General features: G+C 34.5%; 2 protein-coding genes, 1 non-coding gene and 1 pseudogene across 3 annotated transcripts; all 4 read left to right on the forward strand.

Moving 5' to 3' along the window:
• The first annotated feature begins 9,471 nt into the window (after positions 1-9,471).
• Positions 9,472-11,360, forward strand: LOC105792080 (thylakoid lumenal 17.4 kDa protein, chloroplastic-like; annotated as a pseudogene).
• Positions 11,361-12,294: 934 nt separating this feature from the next.
• Positions 12,295-13,758, forward strand: LOC105792081 (heat shock 22 kDa protein, mitochondrial). The gene is made up of 2 exons (XM_012620475.2): positions 12,295-12,668; positions 13,047-13,758. The coding sequence occupies exons 1-2, from the start codon at positions 12,440-12,442 to the stop codon at positions 13,469-13,471; spliced, it is 654 nt and encodes a 217-aa protein (XP_012475929.1). The 5' UTR covers positions 12,295-12,439; the 3' UTR covers positions 13,472-13,758.
• Positions 13,759-14,266: 508 nt separating this feature from the next.
• TRNAG-GCC (transfer RNA glycine (anticodon GCC)) lies at positions 14,267-14,337 on the forward strand. Its single transcript has one exon. It is a non-coding gene; the product is annotated as a tRNA-Gly (tRNA).
• A 4,068-nt stretch (positions 14,338-18,405) lies between these two features.
• On the forward strand, positions 18,406-23,153 carry LOC105792082 (uncharacterized). The gene is made up of 5 exons (XM_012620477.2): positions 18,406-18,700; positions 20,070-20,284; positions 20,562-20,708; positions 21,018-21,570; positions 21,677-23,153. Exons 2-5 carry the CDS (start codon positions 20,147-20,149, stop codon positions 23,026-23,028), a joined length of 2,190 nt encoding a protein of 729 aa, XP_012475931.1. The 5' UTR covers positions 18,406-18,700; positions 20,070-20,146; the 3' UTR covers positions 23,029-23,153.
• Positions 23,154-23,265: the final 112 nt, after the last annotated feature.

The raw sequence follows: 23,265 nt of genomic DNA on the forward strand, positions 1-23,265 counted from the left end.
AAAAAAATGGTGTCAACAGCTTGACGACTCCACTGGGGACTTTAAATAAGAGAGTCAAGCCACGAGTTGATTATTTCTTGTCTTTTTGTCGAAAGCCGATAATATGGTTTAAATTTACGATCCTCTCATTACATTTCATTTTTTTTTGAATTATAGTTTTCATCATATTTTGTATTTTAAATTTTTATATCTCCACACATTGCATTGCATGACCGCTGGTCACACCTTTTTAAGTGAGAGTGAGAAGCTACTCCTTCGTGAGGTTTTCACCTCCGTGCAGGATAGCGGATCGCTTTCGGCATACATCCGTACCTATGTCTTCGTAAGATTTTAATCTTCATGCAACCATAGGGAAATGTATTCTCCTGAACTGAACTCGATCCATATGAGTCCATAATGGGTGAGGATCGAGGAATTTGTTGGTTTGGGTACCTTTGGTATAGAGCCGAACTGCATGTAGTGAACCTAAGAGCCTACCCTAGGTAGAACCACTTCAAACCCCTAGTGGTCACCCGAATAGGTGTTCTATTTATTCTTGCTTGCTTTTGCTCTGTACTAACCTGTTTTCTTTTGTTTTGGTTATGATTGCATTACATTTTCATCATAAAAAAAGAGGTGTTGATTCACGTTCACTTGCTAAATAGAGAGCTTGTCATAAGAAAATGAGTTTCTTGATAAAGTGGATGGTAATACGGTTGTCTGAATATGGTCTAAGAAAACGTGATAAGAGAAGGATGATAGTTTAATGGAGGACTACACGACTATTACTCCAATGCCCTAGGATTCAAGATGACAAAGATTATTCAAGAGTCGCTGAACTTTCTTAAAGAGAAGCCAACGAGCATCACGATGATGAATGAGCAACGAAAGAGAAGGATGACAGTTTAATGGAGGACTACACGACTATTACTCCATTGCCCTAGGATTCAAGATGACAAAGATTATTCAAGAGTCACTGAACTTTCTTAAAAAGAAGCCAACGAGCATCGCGATGATGAATGAGCAGCGAGTCGCGGCCTAGATCAAGCAAAAAGGAGATAGAAGAGACGTCCCTTTTGAAGAGTTCGTGAGATTTATCTTAACGCTCGAATAAAAAAGAGGATCGAATGTCTCCGCCTATGAGGGCAAAGCCGTATATATATCTGCTTTATGTAAAGATATTTGTTTTCTAGTAAAGTTGTTCTAATAGAATTGAACCAAGAATCAATGTCTCTTTTTGCATTCATTTCATGCATTTGCATTACATAACATCATGTGCATTAAAGACCATTAAAAGACCCTAATTGAGTAAAATTATTTCAGCTAATCTGGAAAATCAACATTCTTGCGGTACCTAAACAGAAACTAAAGGAATGGGCTAAAGGTTAGAGAGATTAGAGTAGATGCAAATACAGATGCTAGAGCAATTGGCCAAATTTCAATAAGATATGAAGGATCAGATGCTAGAAGTCCAAAGAAATCTGATGAACCACTTAACCCAGTTGTTGGATATGGGGTTAGGAAAAGGAAAAAATCCAGTGGTCCACTTTGGGAATGATAATGAAGGCCCTGCATATCTTCCAGACTTTACCCCAACAAACATCCTAGCACAACCAAACACATATCCACAAAGGGTAACTGTTAACATCCGACCAAAATACCAGACCAATACCTCGGTACCGGTGAATTTCGCGATAGGCTCAGGTTCCAATCTTAGGGGTAATCTAATTAATCTTGTTATCCTTGATGATCTAGCGGAAACAAAACAGGCGAGATTAGAATTCTCAAAACAATTTGAAGATTGTTACAAACGGAAAGGGCAAGAGTGGAACTCCCAAAATAATACTTCAAAGGTCCCGAGAAAGAGGAAAAATGAGGTGAATAATGCCAGTAGGTATAACGAGGGTTATTCAAAGCCGATTACCACAAGCCAGCCAATGACGGTTGCTACTGGCCATCAGATCCCCCCAAGACAAGAATCCGGCACAAAGCAAAATATTAAGAAGCCCTAATTTGCACCAATCCCAATGTCGTATCGGGAGCTGTATCAGAGTTTATTTGATGCACATGTTGTCTCTCCTTTCTACTTGAAGCCTTTACAACCTCCGTACCCCAAATGGTACGACACAAATGCGGAATGTGACTATCATGCGGGAATTACGGGGTATTCTATAGAAAACTGCACTGCCTTTAAAAAGTTGGTCGAAAGGTTTATCAATATGGACATTGTCAAATTTGAGGATTCACTCAGTACAGAAAACTCGCTACTCAATCATATGGATAATGGGGGGAATGCGATGAATGAAGAAATGTTGGGAAACGTTCACATCAGTGCCGTATACGAATAAGCAACTGAAGAAGAGATCTTATTAGATATCCGCCCTTATAAACCTGGGAGTGTTCTAAATAATAGGACAACAGAAGAGACCCTATAGTATTTAGAGCCTACTTAGAGTAATATTTAGAACACACTTGTTGTTTCCAGCCTAGAGGCAACAAAAACTCTTTTGTGAAATAGGCTCATGTCTGAACGTCATTATTTTAATGAAATGCATCTTTGCGATAATTTTTGAGCCAATATTCTTTCATTCTTTACAAATAATTATTGTTGATTCTTTCATTCTTTACAAATAATTATTGTCGATTCTTTCATTCTTTTAGATTTCCTTCCAAATTATTATTTTATTCATTCATAATCATACTGTACATAATTTCATATATTCATTGTATATTCTTTTGTACCTATAATAGGTCTCAGAATATCAACGACATGAGTGACGTTGCTACAGACTCAAAACCTTCTTTTGAGTGAGACATGTGTTTAGAGGGATCTCATGACTTCGAAGATGACACAGATTGTAGTCTATCTCTGGACTTATTGAGGATGGTAGAACAAGATAGAAAACAGATCCTACCCTACAAAGAATCAATAGAATCCATGATGTGGGGCATAAAGGTCATTCGGTCGATCTCGCCAAAAGCTTCTAGCGGTCATCAATTTATCTTCGTAGGTAGAAGCCGCTTCATATGCCAATGTCACAAAGTCGACAGCTAGTAAATATTTGAAAAATCATATGTCAGTATGGAAAGCAAAAAGGATCATATCAGACAATGCACTAAATTTGAACAACAGAACAATATCAAAAGTTTATATTCTATTCACGATTAATGTCATATCTCTCAAAAAAAGATGGCAAAAAAAAACTCTGCCGGGGCAAAGCCTTCCCTTTTGACTTATCGCGGTTTCACCCAAATAGGTCAAGATTTTCTTCTCTCTGAGTTTTTGGATCCAATCCCAATTGAAGAGGAATGTTAAAAGTTATCCATTATGGTTAAATGCAGCAAAAGCAAATGATGTGAGCTCAAAAAAAAAAGAAAAAGAAGAAGAAGAAGAGTTCTCCCTAGAGGATTTCACGAGAGGGGTTTGGTATTGAATAAGATCTTTCCCATACAAAAGGACTTTAGAAGGAAGCGGATGCTAAACCAAGAAGGGCCTTATGTGAAAGACTCTATTTGGAAAAGTGTTGATTTTGACCGTAAGAGATAACGAGGACTTGCCTAACCCTATGAGTTCAGAGTCAATACAAATATATTTAAAAAAAAAGAAGGAAAGGAAAAGAAAAAAGAAAAAGAAAAAGAAAAAGGAGAGGCCAAGGCGAAAACCCGCAAAGGGCACCTTGAAACCAAATGAGATTTGAGTTGAAAACCCGAAAAGGGCGGCTCAAATTTTGGAACAAAATGGGGCATGAGGAGATCAGAGCAGCTCAAATTTTGATCAAATTGGGGCATGTAGTGATCTTGTTATACCTGAATCAACAGGAAAGGTTAAGCGACATCTTGAGGCATCGACAAAGCCCTGTAGATCTCCTAAACACATGTCAAACTCAAAATGGTCTTTCAAATAGTTTGTACAAAGAAGTTCAAGCTACGATATCTGGGGCATCTAGTCTTCATACTATTCATATTGAATTTTTTGTTCTTAGAATACTCCATTCTTTTTCAATATACGTGTTCCTAATCAATTCTTTTTTTTATTCTTGCTATCCTTGATAATTTATTTCAAGCTATGCTCCCAAATCAATTCTATTTTTTATCCATCGTTATGATCTTTTGCAAGAATGTTGGATTGGAATAATGATTAATGAACTAATAATACTTTCACAAGGGAAGTTTTGCATATTACTTAGGAGTTTCTAAATAATATAGGAACCTGAAACATGACAATTGTTTAGAACTCACTGAGTTTAAAGGTTGAAATATCTAAGAAGGAAAAGTCTAAATTAAGACCATCTTTTGGATTCAAAATATTGATTGAACAAAATGACAAGATGCCAGAGCTTCAATGAATAAATAAGCGATGTTCACCAAACAATAAAAAGAGGTTTCCTAGGAGAAAAAAATTCTTCATTGGTGCATGAGCATTTGGTATGACACCCGGGAATAGAGTAAAAGACCAAAAAGCTTCACATTCTGTATCCTTGAATTGCGATAAGAGAGGATTAAGAAAAGCCATATTTTTTCTACCATTGGGTTACAGTGAGAGAATGATGGTACAAATTTTGCGTCCTAGTGGATTGAACTTTGACGTTCACAGTGGGGGACAATCAGATTAAGTGTTTCTTTGGATACGCCAGCCGAGCAAGAAGACGTTGTAGCACGTCAGTGATAAAACCTTAATAAACTTTGAGTAATGATAACATAATCATTAAAAAGGGATCATTCTCATGACATTCTACAAATATCATACATACACATCTAGTTAGGAGCATTTGATTCATTCTAATCATGACATCCTAAACACTAGGCATAAATAGGTCCATGAAATGGATTTTGCAGGTCATGTTCCTAGAGAACAGATCAATGAAGTTACCCATACCCCTGAAGTTGCAGTGGGATGGATTGAAGTCATTATATCAAGTCTTATCTCCCTAAAATTATAGCGGAGTAGACTAAAAACAACAGATTTTGCCTTCCTGTACTGACAGCGAAGCAGATTGAAGACACCAGCCTTGCCTTCCTATACTGACAGCGGAGTAAACTGAAGATAACAGATCTTGCCTTCCTGTACTGATAGTGAAGCAGATCGAAGACACCAGTTTTTCCTTCCTGTACTAACAGCAGAGTAGACTAAAGATAACAGATCTTTCCTTCCTATAATGACAGCGAAGCAGATCGAAGACACCAGCCTTGCCTTCCTATACTGACAGCGGAGCAGACTGAAGATAGCAGATCTTGCCTTCCTGTACTGACAGCGAAGCATATCGAAAACACTAGCCTTGCCTTTCTGTACTGACAGCGAAGCAAATCGAAGACACCATAGTTTGCAGCAGAGTGGATTGAAGCTACAACAACGAATCTTACTTCCCAGGCGGTGCAGTGGAACAGATCGAAGCTACAACGGCAAATCTTGCTTCCCAGACATTGCAATTAAAAGATTGAGGCCACAACAACGAATCTTACTTTCCTGGCAGTGTAGTGGAACAGATTGAAACTACAACGGTGAATCTTGCTTCCCCGACATTGCAATTAAAAAGATTGAAACTACAACGGCGAATCTTACTTCCATGGCGGTGTAATAGAGCAGATTGAGGCTACAACAGTGAATCTTGCTTCCCCGACATCGCAATTAAAAAGATTGAAGCCACAATGGCGAATCTTACTTCCCTGGCGGTGCAGTGGAACGGATTGAAGCTACAACAGCGAATCTTGCTTCCCCGACATTGCAGTTAAAAAGATTGAAGCTACTAATCTTATTTCCCTGAAGTTGCAGTGGAGCAGGTTAAAAATAAACCAATCTTATCTACCTGAAGTTGCAGTGGAGCAGATTGAAGATCGGCTGTAAATCTCATCTCCCTGAAGTTGTAGTGGAGCAGATTGAAGCTACTAATCCTATCTCCCTGAAATTGCAGTGGAGCAGATTCAAATGATAAATTCAATACCTCTGAAGTTGCAGTAGGTCGAATTAAATTTACCATGACAAGTCTTATCTCCTTAAAGTGTAGTAGAATGGATTGAAGCGACAAGACACAGTGGACTGGAATGGGGCTACTTGAAGAAGAAAAGCGTCAAAATAAGTCGAAACTCGGTGAGACCGGGCAAAATTGGTGTTTCTTAGTCTTTGCCCTATTCTCGTTACACGACAACGAACAAAGAGGGGCAGCTGTAAAGCCCATATTTTGCCTGGGGCCCAAAACCAAGTAAACAAAATAACAACAGTCCATCAAACCTAATAAAACAGTCTAATTACATTACAAAAAATGGCCCAAACCCAATTAGCCCAATACCTAAAAATAGAAAAAACAAAAGAAAACCCTAGCCGCCGCACCTAGCCCCTGACAGCCCCTGCCACCGCCAACTACTCTGCTGCCGTCGCACCAACTCCACTTGTCACCGCCCACTTGCACCTGCAAAATCAAAACAGAAAAGACAGCAAACAAAAAAATAATAGAGATATTGTAAAATGGCTATATAAGCCAAGAAAAATCCATTGTAAAAAGAGGGATTTAAAAAAAAAACGGGGAACGTTTGAGAAATAAAAACAGAAATAGTTTTTTAAAGGTGATTGTTGTCATTTTTTACTCTTATTTTTCATTTTTTTCTTTCTTGTTTCGAAATAACACAAAAAAAGAGAAAGGGGAAGTTTTTACCTTTTGTTTGCCGTCGTCGGAGTGTAGGAAGCCGAGGATCTTAATCAGAGGAAAAAAAGAACTTTTTTGGACTCCCCACCGCCGTGCACGGCAGCCATTGGCCGGATTCTGGGCCGGTGGCCGAATGGGGGGAGAGGATATTTTGAGAAGGAAGGATTTTTTTTTAAATGAAAGCTGAAATGATTTTTTTGGAAAAAATTGACTTAAATAGGCCTCCAAAACGACGTTATTTTGGGCAGGCCTCTCAGGCACCAAAATGGCGTCGTTTTGACCTGGATCGGACCGACCCGACCCGAATCGCCCAGGATCCGCGTGTTTCTAGATAAAAGGGGTTATTTGCGCTCCTAGTCCTTCCGCTTTTGAGGTGTTTACAATTGGGTCCTATTTTGTTTTTATTTTTCAATTTTGCCAAAAAAAATCATTTTTCTCTCGATTTGGTCCTCAATGAAGCTGTGCGTTTTGGAGGGACAGGATTATTTCCCATTTAGCCCCTCTTTGTTATTCGCGCATTCAACATGGCCCTTCTCCTTTAATTTATTTACGATTTGACCCCAAATGTTATATTTTTTTAATTCAATTTAGTCCTCTGTTTGTATTTTGATTATTTTATTATTAAGAATAATAAATTATATTTATTATTATTAGTAGTATTATTATTAATATTATTAAATACTTTTTTTTACTTCAGATTTTGTTATATGTATATACATACATACAATTATTTTAGTATACATACGTCACATTACATTTTATGTTTTATATATTTATATGCACATATGTTTTTTTATATATTTTACAATTTCAAATATGTATATATGTGAATAAGTTTTTATAATATATATACGTACATATTTTTTAATTTGTATAAATATATACACATACATATTTTTTATCTTATAATTTATATATTTATGCACATACATATATCTTTTACCTTTTGTAATCTTATTAATTTCTTTATTTATTTATTTATTTACATTTTCATTATTATTTAGGAAAGAATGTTTTAATTTTATTTGCTCGTATACATTGCTATGTCGTATGTTATTGATTTGTCCTTTTATTTATCTTATTTTTGTTGCTATTGCTCGTATTATTTTCATACCATCGTATTCAATATTACCTTGTTACGCATATTGACACCGTGTTTCATTTATACTATTTCGTGTTAGATTAATTTTATCCAATGCATAAACTATGACTTTTGAATAAGCAAAATCTCGTGTTTAGATTCGAGAAGGTCGTGCCCTAATTTACTGGGTTTCGATTTTCACAATAAATCTAAATACACGAATCTTTTCAAACTTAAGTTTTAAACGACCTCGAGAATTAAAAAGAGATCGTGTCCTAACTTACTGGACATGATTCTTTTTTTTCTCAAGTTTTAAACGATCTCGGGAATTAAGAAAAGATTGCGTCCTAACTTACTGGGCATGATCCCTTTTTTAAATCTGAGATAGCTAAATAGCTTTTAAATAAGTAAATTTTGGCATCCATTCGCGCATCGGGAATTCAAGACATTATGTCCTAATTTACTGGATATAATTCTTTCTCTCGATTAACGTGAAATATGTCATTATTTTTCTCAAAAATTTTCAACATTTCAATAAAGGATCGTATTTTAAATCTCTTCAAAGTTTTCAATCTTCGACACTAAGACATTAATTAATCAACTAGGTACCAATTTTGGGCGTTCCGAGGGTGCTAATCCTTCCTCGTACGTAACCGACTCCTGAACCCATTTTTCTGAATTTCGTGGACCAAAATCGTTGTTTTAATAAAATCAAATTGTTTATTAAAAATAACCACTTTTCAAGGTGATCGATCACATCTTATCAAAAAGATTGGTGGCGACTCCCGTTTCCGTTTTCATTTTCAAAATCTAAGTCAACCCCATTTTCACAAAAAAAATGGTGTCAACATTTTTGTTCTCAATGAAACAATTCTTATACGAAAAAAATGAAATGCTCTTATCCCACTAAATAGATGCATATAAAAAGGTCATCGTGTATATTCAATTATCCTTATAATGGCATAGACGTTCTCAATGTTAAACTCTTATTAGAATTCGATCTTCTATATAATGGAACTTGAATTGAATTGAAAGTATTCATTTGATCTTCGATTTATTTATTTCTTGCATGTTCAAGCTTCACTAATGGGTTGTTTTAACAGAGTTCAAGATTCATCAAGCAAAGGTCCATATAGTTTAGTTCAAAAATATGTCAATTCATATCATGCAAGTTTTATCATATTGTCAACTATTTCTCAAGTTGCAATTTGCTTCGCATTAAATTAATGACTCAATTTGAAATTTAAAATTTAGAAAGTATAGGACTAAATTTAACCAAATTAAAGTACAATGACTATATCTACAAATTTTATAAAGTATAAGGACTAATAATAGAATTTAACCTTTAGGTTATGGTTTCATTTTGTTGATTATTTTAGTTGGTTATTGATTTTTAGATTTTTAAATTTATCGGGCCAAAAAAATGACTTAATTTAATATTTTTATTTATTTAAAATAAATACATATTAATGAAGCCCAATAATCCAACCAATAATTAAAGTTGGTTAACATTTGAATTGACTAAATTAAATTAAGTAAATTCTTAAGCTTTAATTCAATCAGTTGGATACTTACTAAGGCTTCCTTTGGTTTGCCTGTAAAAGCCAGTGAGGTGCAGTTGGGGGGGAAATTGTACCAATCTCACTGCTATGCTGTTTGGTTCAGCAAATCAGTGCAGTGAGATTGCATCTCCACCACAGTGCTCGGCTGAAAATCAACTGGAGATTTTAGCTGCAATTAAAATCAACTGAACTGTTGGTATTTTTAACAGACAAAAATACCCTGCTGCAACTAGAACCATCGTCAATGGATAAGCTTTCAAAATGGAGATAAAAGAGACAGAAAAATATATACCCTAAAAAATGGCGACCCTTTCAACTCCACTCTCCCATAACTCTTTATCCTCTCCAGAATTATCAACGAAACGCCATGGTTGTCCTCTTCATCAACCTATGTACCTCTCAAAGTCACCTGTTCTTCTTCTGGTATGGCCCTTGCTTTTTTTTCTTTCTTTATTTCTTAAACTGCTTCCAAATTCTTTTTCCTTTTTTCCTCTTTGTGAATGTTTGGAATATGGATTCAAGTTTGAAAGTAATTCCCATTATGTGGGTAAATCTCAATTGTCGTGATGTCTTTAGTTCAAGTCATGTTTTGGGGTTTATGTTGTTGAGTTATTGTCTGGAACTTTAATAGGGGAAGCCATGTTTAGCTTTGTGTTTTCTCTTTAATTACTACCGCTGATATGTTTTCTTCCATCGAAGCAGCTAGCAAACGTGTTCCCAAATCCGAGGAAAGCTCGTCTCCCTTTAAGGAACTGAGGACTGTAGCTTGTGGCCTTCTTGTTGTATGCACCGTTGCCACTGCCTCGCCTGTAATAGCTACCAATCAGGTTGAAAACCTTCACCACTCCTTCTGGGTTAAGAATTGCTAGGAACACATAAATTGTTGCACGGTAGCTGTTTGTATCTTAGCCTGAAAGAAGAAATAATGGAATTCATATGTAAATTAGCCTAGTTAATTCAATCAAACTGTCTATCCAAGTTACCTTAGGTCATTTAGTAACTGGCTTGCTCAGGTAAGGATGACTATTGGGATTAGGGAATAAATGTTCCCATATCCATCTGAAGATTCAAATTAACACTGTCAAAAGGCTACTAAAAATGTCCAATTACTAAAGCATTGTCATGCAGAGGCTTCCTCCGTTGTCAACGGAGCCGAACCGATGCGAGCGTGCATTCGTTGGTAACACCATAGGTCAGGCAAATGGTGTGTACGATAAGCCGCTCGATCTACGCTTCTGCGATTACACTAACGAAATCGAACTGAAGGGAAATCATTGCTGCACTTATGTCAGATGCTAAGTTTGATGGTGCAGACATGTCTGAAGCTGTGATGTCAAAGGCTTATGCTGTTAGAGCTAGCTTCAAAGGTAAATCTTCTTTATGTTTTGCATTTTCTGCAATCATACATCTTATCGTAACTCAGTGTTTTTGAGACAATTATAATTTTGTGCAAATTATCTATTTGATAAACTTGGCACAATTACTCGTATATATTTAGATACAGATATATGAGTATGATCTTCAAAATACATGAAAACATTTAGAAAAAATTAAGCATACACGTACCGAGTACATGTGTGTATTCAACACATATCCAAGTTGAGTATTGGAAATCATGGTGAATAAGTTTAGCATAAAAATGGGAAATGATCCAAAATATAATGAACATAAGTACAGACTTCTCGAATGCGGTTTTGGATCGAGTTAATTTCAGAAAAGCGAATCTGCAAGGAGCTTTATTCAAGAACACAGTGTTATCTGGTTCAACATTCGACAATGCGCAGCTTGAAGATGCAGTTTTCGAAGATACCATCATCGGTTACATTGATCTTCAGAAGCTTTGTACCAACACAAGCATCGGTGCTCAAGGAAGAGTTGAGTTGGGTTGCCAATGACTGATTTATATACACATATATATTCTATGTTCTTACTTTCTTTTTCTTTTTTAATTTTCATGTTGAGATTAAAAATGGTACTGGAAAACAGTTATTTCTGGTTTTGCTGCGTCTTTTATCTGCTTTGGGCCACAAATGAAACGATCAAATATTTGTGGAAAGGAATTTGGGTCAATCGGCGCTCAGGCTGATGTCTGATTTGAAAGTTTGCTTTTTTATTTAAAGGCATAATGGCTATTTAAAAGAAAATTTCTATTTTTCATTTTTACTCCATTAAACTTGCATTATTTGGTAAAATCTCAAAATTGATAGAAAAAATTACTTTTGTTGATGTGGCATGTACGTGAATGTAATACCAAGAATTAATTAAAATTTTAAATTTAAAAATTTAAAACTATATTTAAAAAATAAATACATTAAAATTATAAAAATATATTTAATTACATTGAATCAAAGTTCATGTATTAAATTGTACATTGGATCAAAATTAGTGTATAAATTTAAAATTTATACCCATATAAACTATAACAAATATAGCAATTTATACTTGCATCTTAGGAAATTTTGAGAAAAGAGATTAAAAGCCATCTAAAATAAACAAGTCGATTAAGGCATTATTGGCGTTAACTGCATATGCTCCCTTTAGATAGGCGGTGCTTTTATCTAATAAATAATTTAAATTGATTATATAATTCATTAAAATATTAGAAGATACAATTTAATATTTTATTAAATGAATTTATAAATTCACATATTTTAATAATTTTAAAAAAAGTAAAATAATTTTAAAAAAAGTAAAATAATTTTAAAAAATTATATTATATATCAATTCTAATCTGATGTCCTTAATAGTCATTTTTTATTCTCATCTCACCGCTACAGCTGCGTTTGAATCCAAACACACACTCCACCATTGTTTTTAATCTCACCGTTACAGTATCTAATCTCACTGCTACAGTAACTAATCTCACCACCACCGTTATTTTTAACCTCACCAGAAATAAACACACCGCCCATCCAAACTCACCTAAACTTGCTACAAAGAATACCTTGGAAAACAAAAAAAAATGTAAAATATATATATATTATAAGAAATAGTTCTCCAACACTCGGGAAGTTTCTGCGACCGCTCAGTTTTGCCACCTTCTCTCCTTTTCCTTTATCCACGTTTCTACATTGCTCCCATGTTTAGTCTCCTTTATAAACCCCCCACTATACCCAAATCCACTACTACAAAACATTGCCAAAATCCAATACAAAGAACCTTCCACTGTTTTAGTAGCAATGGCATATTCGACTGCTTTAAGAAGAGTACCTGTATCGATTCTGTTTTCGAAGCTGGCCAATCTTTCACCAGCACGTACCGTTTCAGTGGCTACTCCCACCGTGGCTCGCTCCTTCAATACCAATGCTCAGCTCACCAAATTCAACGACGAGGATCGCTCTGTCAACGTTCAGCGCCAATCTGATCGCTCTGTCTCTCGCCGTCGCGATTCTCCCCGTTTCTTCTCTGGTACTTGTTTTCTAGCCCCTTCTTTTCCCCTTTCGTTCGTGTTTCTTTCTGTGACATTATAAATATCATATTTGAGTACTTGAAGCTTTTTTTTTTTTCAGTTAGGTTTATGATCGAGATGGGTATTTGTTTTCTTCTTTTAAAGTTGAATTTTGTTTTAAAGAGTGAAGCTTTGGATGTTTTCTTGTAGATGATATAATCCAATCTGAAAAAAGAAATGAATGTAACAAATAAGCAATTACTATCTAAAACAATGAAATAATTACAGTTTTGAATGTGGATGCTGATACAAATTTCATTCAAATTCAAATTTGTTTTAAACCTCTCATTATCCCGGAAGCAGGGGAAATGCTTATAGCTATATTGTTGGTGGTACAGACGTATTTGATCCATTTTCACCAACAAGAAGCCTGAGCCAAGTCCTGAACCTAATGGATCAATTCACGGACCACCCATTGCTGTCAACTCCGAGCTTGTCGTCAAGGAAAGGGTGGGACATGAGGGAGGACAACAATGCTCTTTATATCCGGATTGAAATGCCGGGGCTTAGCAAGGAGGATGTTAAGATCTCGGTGGAACAGAACACACTCATCATCCGAGGAGAAGGGGGTATTGATTGGGAGGGTGAAGAAGAAGAAGAAGAGGGGGGAGGGAGACGGTACTCGAGCAGGCTTGACCTACCCCCCACCATGTATAAGGCGGATGAGATAAAGGCTGAGATGAAAAATGGGGTGTTGAAAGTGGTTGTGCCTAGAGTGAAGGAGGATGAGAGGAAGGATGTGTATCAAGTCACCGTTGAGTAGTGTACAAGTTTATTGCTAGTGAAGGTAAATGGATGTGAATGAGGACTAGGGTTTTGCTGCTTTCGGGAGATGGAGAGTTAATGTTAGCTGATATTGTAATGTAATCTTCGGGTCTTTAAGATGTGAGTTTAATAAATAATCTAGGGTTATGTTTTGTATGGTAAAAGTAGTTTCTCTCCATCTTTAGTTTGTTGGCTTCATTTCTGCCACACTTGATATAACTGAGGCACTGTCAAATAGAGAATTGAAGTAAGTATGACAATTAGCTTTGCTTTCAATTGATGAAATTTTGTCTGAAAATCAGATAATAGAATACTTTCTTTGCAGTAATTGGGATTCTAAGAGAAACCCTGAGCGGCGAAAGGGGAAGCCATGGAGCTAAACATACATTCACTGATTAAGCTATGGTCTTTACCGGAAAGGTTAAAAATTTATTTATTTCTAAAGCCAATAATTTTGATAGTCAAAAGTGCTAAAACCAATCAACTTTCTCCATTTTTGTTCTTTTTGTAACCAAAATACAAAAGCCAATTCGAAGTAAAAAAAAAAAAGAAGACTCGAGAAGTACCGAGTACAGTGTGAGGCTCAGCTCGGACAAAACAAGCAATGATGGCATTATTTTGATAAACATTAGCTTCCATACTATATTGAATTTCCCAACACTTAATAAAATGTCTAATCATATTATATATCATGCAGGCTGCTTTCCACATGTCCATCCGCATCTTATCTGGAAAATAAAGTATGAATACATAATATATATTAATTAAATGAAAAAACACCGTTAACAAGAGGGCACCAGTGGTCTAGTGGTAGAATAGTACCCTGCCACGGTACAGACCCGGGTTCGATTCCCGGCTGGTGCATATCAATTTTCCGTCGTCATTCTTCAGCAGGAAATTATCCCTATTTTATGGATCGACCTCTTTAACCATCAATCTAGCATCTTGTTGACGTTATTTCTGCCAATAAAAAATTGGGTATTTGATGGCATAACCTTCTTCCAACATTTTTTCTTTTCTTACACACAAGGTTGTGATCTGATGGTCTGAGCCCCTCAATGCCACCACATCTAGAAAACAGTAATGGCGTTGTTTGAAGTAATATTGATTTTGCCAATTTAAAATAGTGCTTTAGATGGAAACTTTAAAAATTAACTCAGGTTTGTGGGATATATACGTTTACAAGTTGAGAAGGAGCATGGTGATGAACCAAGTAATATAGTTAATTTATTTTTGAAGTTTTAGAACCAACATAAATTAATAAATATTTAAAGCTAAATTTATTACTTTATAAAATGTATAAATTCTAAGACCAAAAAATAAACAGGTGACGAAATTAACCATATCCTTCTTTTGTTTATTAATTTATAAAATCGTAGGTTGGTACTCATCATCACATCAATTAAATATCACAATTTCATATAACTTATTAAAACATGCATATTTAAAGAAACAGCTTCGGGCCATGGAGTTTCCTAGCATGCGAATTCCTTTTCAATTTTATTTTGATTTAAGTATACTTTAAATTTTAATTTATTCATGCATTATAATAATTTAATTTTATTCAATAATCATACGAAATATATTGTTTAATATTTTAACATATATAAAAAATTATACTGAACGAAATCTTTTGAAGAATTATAGGGATTATATCAAATTAGTCTCTCTATTGTTAAATAAATCACTTTAATCCATGTGCTGCTAAAAAGAATCAAAGAAATCCGAATTGGAACAGAGTTAATATTTACCACATGAAAAATATCTTAAAATTTTTTTTGTTCAACTGCACTTCAATTTCAAACAAAATATTTCATTTACTAAAACATAAAAACTTTAAAAAGTAATCACTTTGGTAAACAATAAATTATATATGTTTTAAAGGATAATATTTTATGCATTGTCGGTGCATGGGCATCATGCCCCATCATCATTGGTGTAAATTAAAAATATCTAAGGACTTGAAAATAAATACAATTAACTTTATTTAAACATGATTAAATATTAGTTATAATTATTTTATTTATATTTTAAGATTTGAGTTTTATTTATGTTTAATAATTACAATTAATATTCATTTTAAACCCTTCAATTTCTTTTTTGTTTTATGCTAGTAATGATATGTTATTTTATTATTTAATGGTGTATGAAATCTATGCACCGACGATGTATCAAATACTTTTCTTTTTTAGAAAAATGTTAAATGTTAACTATATTCCGATTTTTTAATAGCACATGGATTAAATGGATAGGTAGTATAATACAGGATTTTGACATTTTTTTAATATTGAAGAAAGCAGCTTGTTTGAATAATTTAGTTAGTGAAGTTGAGCAGTACGTCGTAGTTGTCATTTTCTTTTTTCTGCAATATATAGATATTTTGGTTGATAGGGTTTATAAAAACGACAGTTTTGTAGCCAAAATAAAAGGGTATCAGGTTGTATTTAGTTTTCATAACCATGCAATAAAACTAATAAAATATTTGGGAATTTCAGGGCTAGGGTATTGATTGCTATATAGCTGGGAATGGGAGTATCAAAACTATTAGTTGAAAGAAATAGTGGAAAATGAATGGTAATCAACCAAAATCAGACACAATATCCCAATAATTGAGGCCAACCTGTCGTACCTTTTTAGCACTCTTGGTCCCACTAATTATCCATAATCACCTTCCCTCTCCACCTCTCACTTCTCCTTTTCCAAGTACAATTTATTACTTCTACATCTACCCAACTTATCCATAATCATAGGTGTAATACCCTTTCCGGCTAATCACGTGAGACTTTCAGAAGGTATCATATGAATGTTTGAATACAGCTTTTCATCTCTCATTTGTCCCTTTGTTTTTGACTACTTAGTTTTTCGGACTTTTTACTTGTCGTTAGATCACCTATTAATGGAGGAAATGTCCTTTTTTTTATCACACTTTTCATTTATTATGGCTTTTCAGTTTGAACACTCTTTTTAAAGTCCATTGAGGAACATCTAAGCATAACAACTCGTACCGCCTCAAAAAGAAATAATAGAATAAGCCTCACCTTGTACGTCTTCATGCCTTGCAATCAACCTTCCTAGCCCTCATAGCAATCTACCTCCTCTTGTCTTTCTTTGGCTCTATGCCTATTCAGGTGAATTGGTCTCCTTTGCACCATCACCCTCTTCTCTTTATTTCCTTCATTGTTGAAACTTGTATTAATAATAAGTAAGAAAACAAATCATATAATTCCAATGTATTAGATTGTTCACTTAGATCATATGATTTTATGTATAATTCTATATGCTATCAGCTTGCGAAAAAAGAGAGTTTAAGTACCAATTTGAGAAAAAAAAAGGGTATAGTTTAGATATTAATTTGTGGGTTAAGACCTTTTAAAATAAATGTAACAGTTTGACTAACGTTGGACAAAGGGAGGTGCCAATTTAGAAAAAGAATAGTTTAAGTACCACTTGTGATTAAAAAAACCAAAATAGAAAAAGAATATAATTTAAATACCAATTCATGAATATCTCAAAATCATGCTATTTCGGTTTTTTGGAGTATGATATTGGGGAAAAATGTTCTCTGATTCAATTTGTTCCGATTTGTTCATTTGTTTGGGATCCAAAACTTGATAAAATTATTGCTAATTTTAAGTTAGGTGTGGATATTTGTACTCATTTAAAAATAATAAAAGAAATATATATTTAAAATTTTGAGTTGTTTTTAAAATTATATATATTTGAATTTTTAACTTATATATTTTTATATTTTAGATTTTTATATATTTTTATTTTAAATATTTTTAAAAAAATTGTGAGTAAATTAATAGAATGTATGATAGTTAAATTTCTTGATATTTTTAGAATCAAGACTTAATTAATAGAATGTGTGAGCGTTGATGACTAAATTTATCATTATAGCAATCAAAAGGAGAATAAATTGATGGGAAGTATGGATGCTGTGATTAATTATCCCTAGTGACTTTAGAAATTGATAGTGGCTAATTTGCTCCATATTTTGATGATGGATCAATTTGCCAAATATTGAAATTGAGAGAAACTAGAGAAATATTTTACTTGTTCTTTTTTCAAATAGACACTCCTTACTTAAAAAAAAAACCCTTAAAAATTTGAGGGGCCGTAGCCCTTACCCGCCTCCTTAGTTATGCCCTTGTATGATACATAGTTAAGAAATTTTAAAATTAAATGACATTATTTTTGATGATGTATCATTTTATTATTTTAAGGAGGGATCCACCTATATCCGTGTAAAACTTAAAGTGATTTAATACTCTTTCGTAACTTTTTTATACAATTAATATTAATATTTCATACCCCATTCATATAGATTATACATGTCAAGTTTCACATAAATTAAAAAAAATCTAACTATTTGTTTGATATAAAAGGCTTTCAAAAGTTAAATATATATATTAATATAAATAATATTTTATATTGATATGATAGAGGTATTGGATAGATTCAAAATTTACATGCACAAATATTTTAATAAATTTTAATTATATAAAAGGTTACGGGAGTATATAAAACCATAAATGAACACTTTTATCCTATTTTATTTTATTTTTTGACAATGCATAAAATCAAATATTAAGAATAAATCTTAGTTATACAATTGATTTAAAGAAAAAAAAAGTATTTTAAAAAATAAGAGGCATTTGTAAAAATACTCTATATATTAATGGGAAGTTGGAAGAATCAGCGATAGACCAATGGGAGTGGAGAGCGTAGAAATGGAAGGTATTAATGGCCACCTCTTTGCTTTTTGCAGTTAAAACTTGAAACTGTCCTACCACCCCTGACTGCTCTCAATAACCCACAAATCTAAAATATATTATTTATTTTATATAAGCAATGGAAAGGAATCCCAAAGATTATGAGAGAGAAAGAGACGACAAAAAGTGAATATAAATACCAGAAAAAGAAACAATGATGTGCCACACAAACCACTCAACACCTTTCTCTTCTGATACAGAAAGCAAAAGAAAAACAAATAAAAATAAAAATCTCTCCTCTTTCATAGTTTCATTACATTAAATTCCTTCCTCTCTTTTATCTTCTTTTTTTTCTTGTCTTAAACCCAAAGTGATGGTCTGATTGTTTTTCTCTCTTGGGATTCTTGGGTTTTTCTTTTAATATCTTCATGGGGAGGAACTAGTGGAAAGTAGAGACCTTTTTTTTAATCTATCTAATGATGGAATGCTTTTTTTGGGTTATTTGTCTCCTGGTGAGTTCCTTTTCCCCTCACAGTTATGGGATTCGGTGGATAAATTTTAAGCTTTGTTTCTTTTGTTGTTTTATGTGTTTATATCTTGTTTGTTTCTCTGCCTCTTTGTTTTAATGCTTCATGGCTTGTCTTTTATGATGTGGAATTTGTTTTCATAAATGTTGATGTGCTTAAAATTATTGGAATTTAACATCAAGTTCTGTTTCGCTGGGTTGACTCTGTTTCTATGTTTTCATAATCAATGTTTTTCTTTTTTGTATGCGTATAACAACTGTAAACAATGTGGTTTCCTTGGCTTTTTTTATATCTTAAAAAATTCCCGTTAATTTTACTAAGATCCATCTGCATGGTTCAATCATGCACCAGATAAGTGCAAGAAATGGCTATATCTCCATAAGGAATGAAAGAATTTTTTCTCTGCACATCCTTTGAACTATGCAATGCAAAGGGTTGGTTCAATGGCTCTTTGTAATCACATAGTGTACTACTTTAGCGATGTTTCTTTTATATTCAACTGACTCGTCTATGTTTGATTAGCTTGAGTCTTGTATGTGATTGTAAGAAGTGAATTCCAATCACCTAAATCTGCAAGTTTTCTTACATTTTCATGATGAGATCTGTGTGTTTCAGCCGGCTATCTTTTGCCCCAACTAAAGGGTTTGTTGGTGGATGATTTTCTTTTCCTTTTTCATAGGCAAGAGTATAGCATGCATGAAGTTGAGTTGAGCCTTCTTGTTATCTCTTAGATCATTTCATAGTTACTAAATGTTATCATTCTGGGGGATTCCCTTGTATCATATCATGAGATAACATTACTGTTCAATCCGAATTAACTGATAAAATAAAATCTTTATGTGTGGTGCTAAAGTTTGTTATATATTCTTTGATTTTTATGCTTAGATCTTTCCCCATGCCTTCAGATTCTTTGTTTCATACAGCTGAATGATCTATATTTTTCATCATAATCCCACCTAGGACCTATGTACCATTTGGCTACTTTAACTTGCTTGGCTTGTTTTAGTTCCTAAACTCTTCTATGGCTAAGCATGCAAGTAGATAGAGTTACAGCAAAAAACTTGCAATGACTACAATTAATTTGGTATTTCTGTTTAAATTTGTCGTTGTTTAAATGGAAATATTTGTCAGTAAGGACTTGTCCTATTTGCATGCCATGAAATTGATGAAACTTCTTCGAAGTATATCTGATAGTTGTTAAAACTGGAATTTTCTAGGCACCTTTCCCACGCGGAAGGCTAGTATCTTTCCAAGATTGGCTGCCTTAATGGCTATTATCAGTTTTCCAGCCTTATAGATTATTGGTGGTACATCACTAACTTATAACCATCATTTCTCCGTGGAAACTGTGCAGAGATGGAGAGCAAAAGACTGTGTAAAACATCATTTCAAGACTCAGTTATTTGAGGATGCAAGATTTGATATCAATTAATGTATCTGTTCAATTTTTACGAGGAAAAAATGTTGGTAGGAGATTTTGATATGAATTCAATGCCACGAGACGCTGATTCACTTAAAGATGTTTTCAAGCAGACCATGCTTGATCAAGAGATCATATTCAGAAAGCAGGTACAAGGATTTTCCTTTATGGCTCATTACATGTAGTTTGCTACATTTTTCCATTCAAAATTGGCATAAGGGCTTCAGCCATCTTGGTGCGGAAGGTTTTGGCTTGAAGCTTCTGTTCTTGCCAATTTTATTTTCATGTGATTTACTATTATATTTCAACTCATTGCTTTTACGGTAAGGGTCGAACATGATGCTGTGCATGTCACATCTGTTGCATGGAAGAAGCATATGCCTCTCCCTCACTTTAGATGCTTATACTCTGGATGTTCTGTTTTAGGTCTGTGAGCTCCATCGTTTGTATAGTGTTCAGAAGACTCTAATGAAGGATCTTACACCACCGGAGCTTGAAAAGTACAATTCATGGAAAGCAAATCTACAATCTTTTCCCCAAGAAACAAGATTGCCAACAAATTCAATTCCCATGGTAATTGAAGCTACTGTCTTTTGAGATGTTAGAAGTCGACTGCCAATATATTAGTTATTGGTTTCTCTCTTTCTTGAGTGGTGTTAAGAAAAAAAAATGCCCTAAATCTAAAGCATTTTAAGGTTTGATGAGGTGTAATCATGAAGGTTTGCTAAAAACTATTCTTTAATAAGAGAAATCTACTTGAAAATTCTTTTCTTTTGCATGCACTATCACGACTTTCAACATCAGGGAAGTATCTGTATTGTTTTGTACAGGATGGATTAACTGAACTAATACTAATACCTTTCTCTTTGAAATTTTCTTCAGTTGGACTCGGGGGTATCTTCAAGTCTGGAGTTGTTAGAAGGGTGGAAGGACAATAGCTATAAGTATCAGCCTAGGCCTTTTGATCTTCAACTTGTGCCTGATCGGTATATTCGCCTTGGAGATAATAATAACCTTCCAAAAAAAGTAAAGGTTGGAGATCACTTACAAGAAACATTGGGTGTAAATTCTGTCCATGATGGTGGTTTCTCGGATCCACTGGAGTTGAGGCTTTCTCTAAGTCTAGGAGTGGCCAAGGGGAAAAAGGAAGATAAACAGAGAAGCAGGTGTGACCAGAAAACTAATACCTTCTCTAGAATTGTGATTGATCTGGAAGAATCTACCGAGAGGACCTCAGATGAGGATGCAAAACACTCACCTTTTGATTTTGCTGCTAAAGTTACTTATCCTGGAGGAAAGCATGATTCACAAGTTGCAATAAATTCTAATCCAATCACTTCAGAATGCATGAAGAAAGATTTATCTTATAAGATAGCTGAGACTAGCTCCTTTGTCGGGGATAGAAACTGCCAAGATTGGAGTGATTCTGATCAAGGTACTGTTAATTCTTCACATTAGAACCTGCGGTTTCATATTCATTTCCTGTTCAGTTGAAGCATATTATGTAATTTAATCTATCATATCTTTACTCCCATTTGCAGGATTAAAATGCCACAAAAATATGCTACACAAAAACCTTTTGGCCAGGAAGCAACAGTTCACTTCATGTGGAATGGGAAATGTGGACCTTAATGAAGTTCAGCTTGATGATTTGTCTTGTGAGTCTGATGATGCCATAGTGGTCAATCCTTTAATGACTAGCTCGTCATGTGGTTTTAGTGGACTGGTTAGCAAGAATCATGAAACCTTGTGTCCAATTATACTTCGGGGAAAAGAAATTAAGGAGTTCCCCAATGGCACTTCTGAGATGATTCAACAAGAAGATGGTGTAAAACTTGATTTAATTAATTCCAATAACAAAGACAGGAGAACAGAAGTTCAAGTCAGAAATTCTGTACATAGTGGAACGAATGAACGTGGAATCAGTCTTAATAATCCTGCATCTGAATCCAGCCCCCGAATAAACATGCCCGAGTACTGTAGCAGCCATGGTGGAATCACGAAGAATGGAAGGGATGAGCTGATACTGAAACTACAAAATGGTTCTGCTCATGGTCTGAACTCAGCATGTTTAGTTGCTAAACAATTTGGTTGTGAGAAGACTGAAGAAGAGGAGAATGTGTCGATATATTCTGATAAAGTCCAAATTACTATTGAAGATGAACATCATGATGTGTCTCCTCACTCATGGAAGTCTAGTTGCATTTCAGATAATGATTCTAGTCCTATAAGGACTATGGAATCTGGAATTCAATCCTGTAATTCAAATATTCCTGCTTCTGATCAATTTTCGGAAACCCATGGGAGACCTAAAGTTGCAGAAACTTTATCAGGTGAGCAGGATCAAAGATCTTCTGGCAGTAATGAAATGAAACATGAGTGTTACTATAAATGGGAAGAGTCAGCCGAAGTGGATGATTTGATCCATATAGCAGCTGAATCACTTATCCATATCTCCTTGGAGAACTCAGCTTGCTATCAGGAATCTTCAACCCAGGCAGCATCGAATGAGTTAGAGAATGAGGTCAAGGAGCAGCCACAACGGTCCATTGATTCTTTTGAGTTAATGACTTTGGAACAGGCAGAAACTGGTGCTGATGAATATTCTGTAACATCGAAGCCATTTGAAGTAAGTGATGGACAGACAAAAGATTTTGGTATCAAGTTGAGAAGAGGAAGGAGACTAAAGGATTTTCAAAAGGACATTCTTCCGGGCCTCGCATCTCTTTCTAGACATGAAATTTGTGAAGATAAAAACATTCTTGAGGGAGTTTTAAGATCCAGGGAGTACAAGAAAATGAGAGCCAAGATGGCTATTGGAGAGAACTGGTGCACACCGGTGAGAAGTAAACAGTCAAGGCTCAATTATGTTGGAAGAAAAACTTTTAGATAATATTCTAGTTCACGTTGGAAACTTAATCAGATTTTTAACGTAAATGTATTGTGTTATCCAATACCTGTTAACTGCAAATAATCTTTAACTATTTTCTGATATATGATTCGACCTTTCAATTGGTACTCTTTTTCTTCGACTTATTTTAGCTATGCTTTTGAATGTGATTCAAGGGAGAAAGAACTTGAGTAGTAAACATCATATGTATGACCAGTGAGTGGAGGAGTGTTGTTCCTA

This window comes from Gossypium raimondii, chromosome 8 (genome assembly GCF_025698545.1).
Source record: "Gossypium raimondii isolate GPD5lz chromosome 8, ASM2569854v1, whole genome shotgun sequence".
Classification (NCBI taxonomy): domain Eukaryota; kingdom Viridiplantae; phylum Streptophyta; class Magnoliopsida; order Malvales; family Malvaceae; genus Gossypium; species Gossypium raimondii.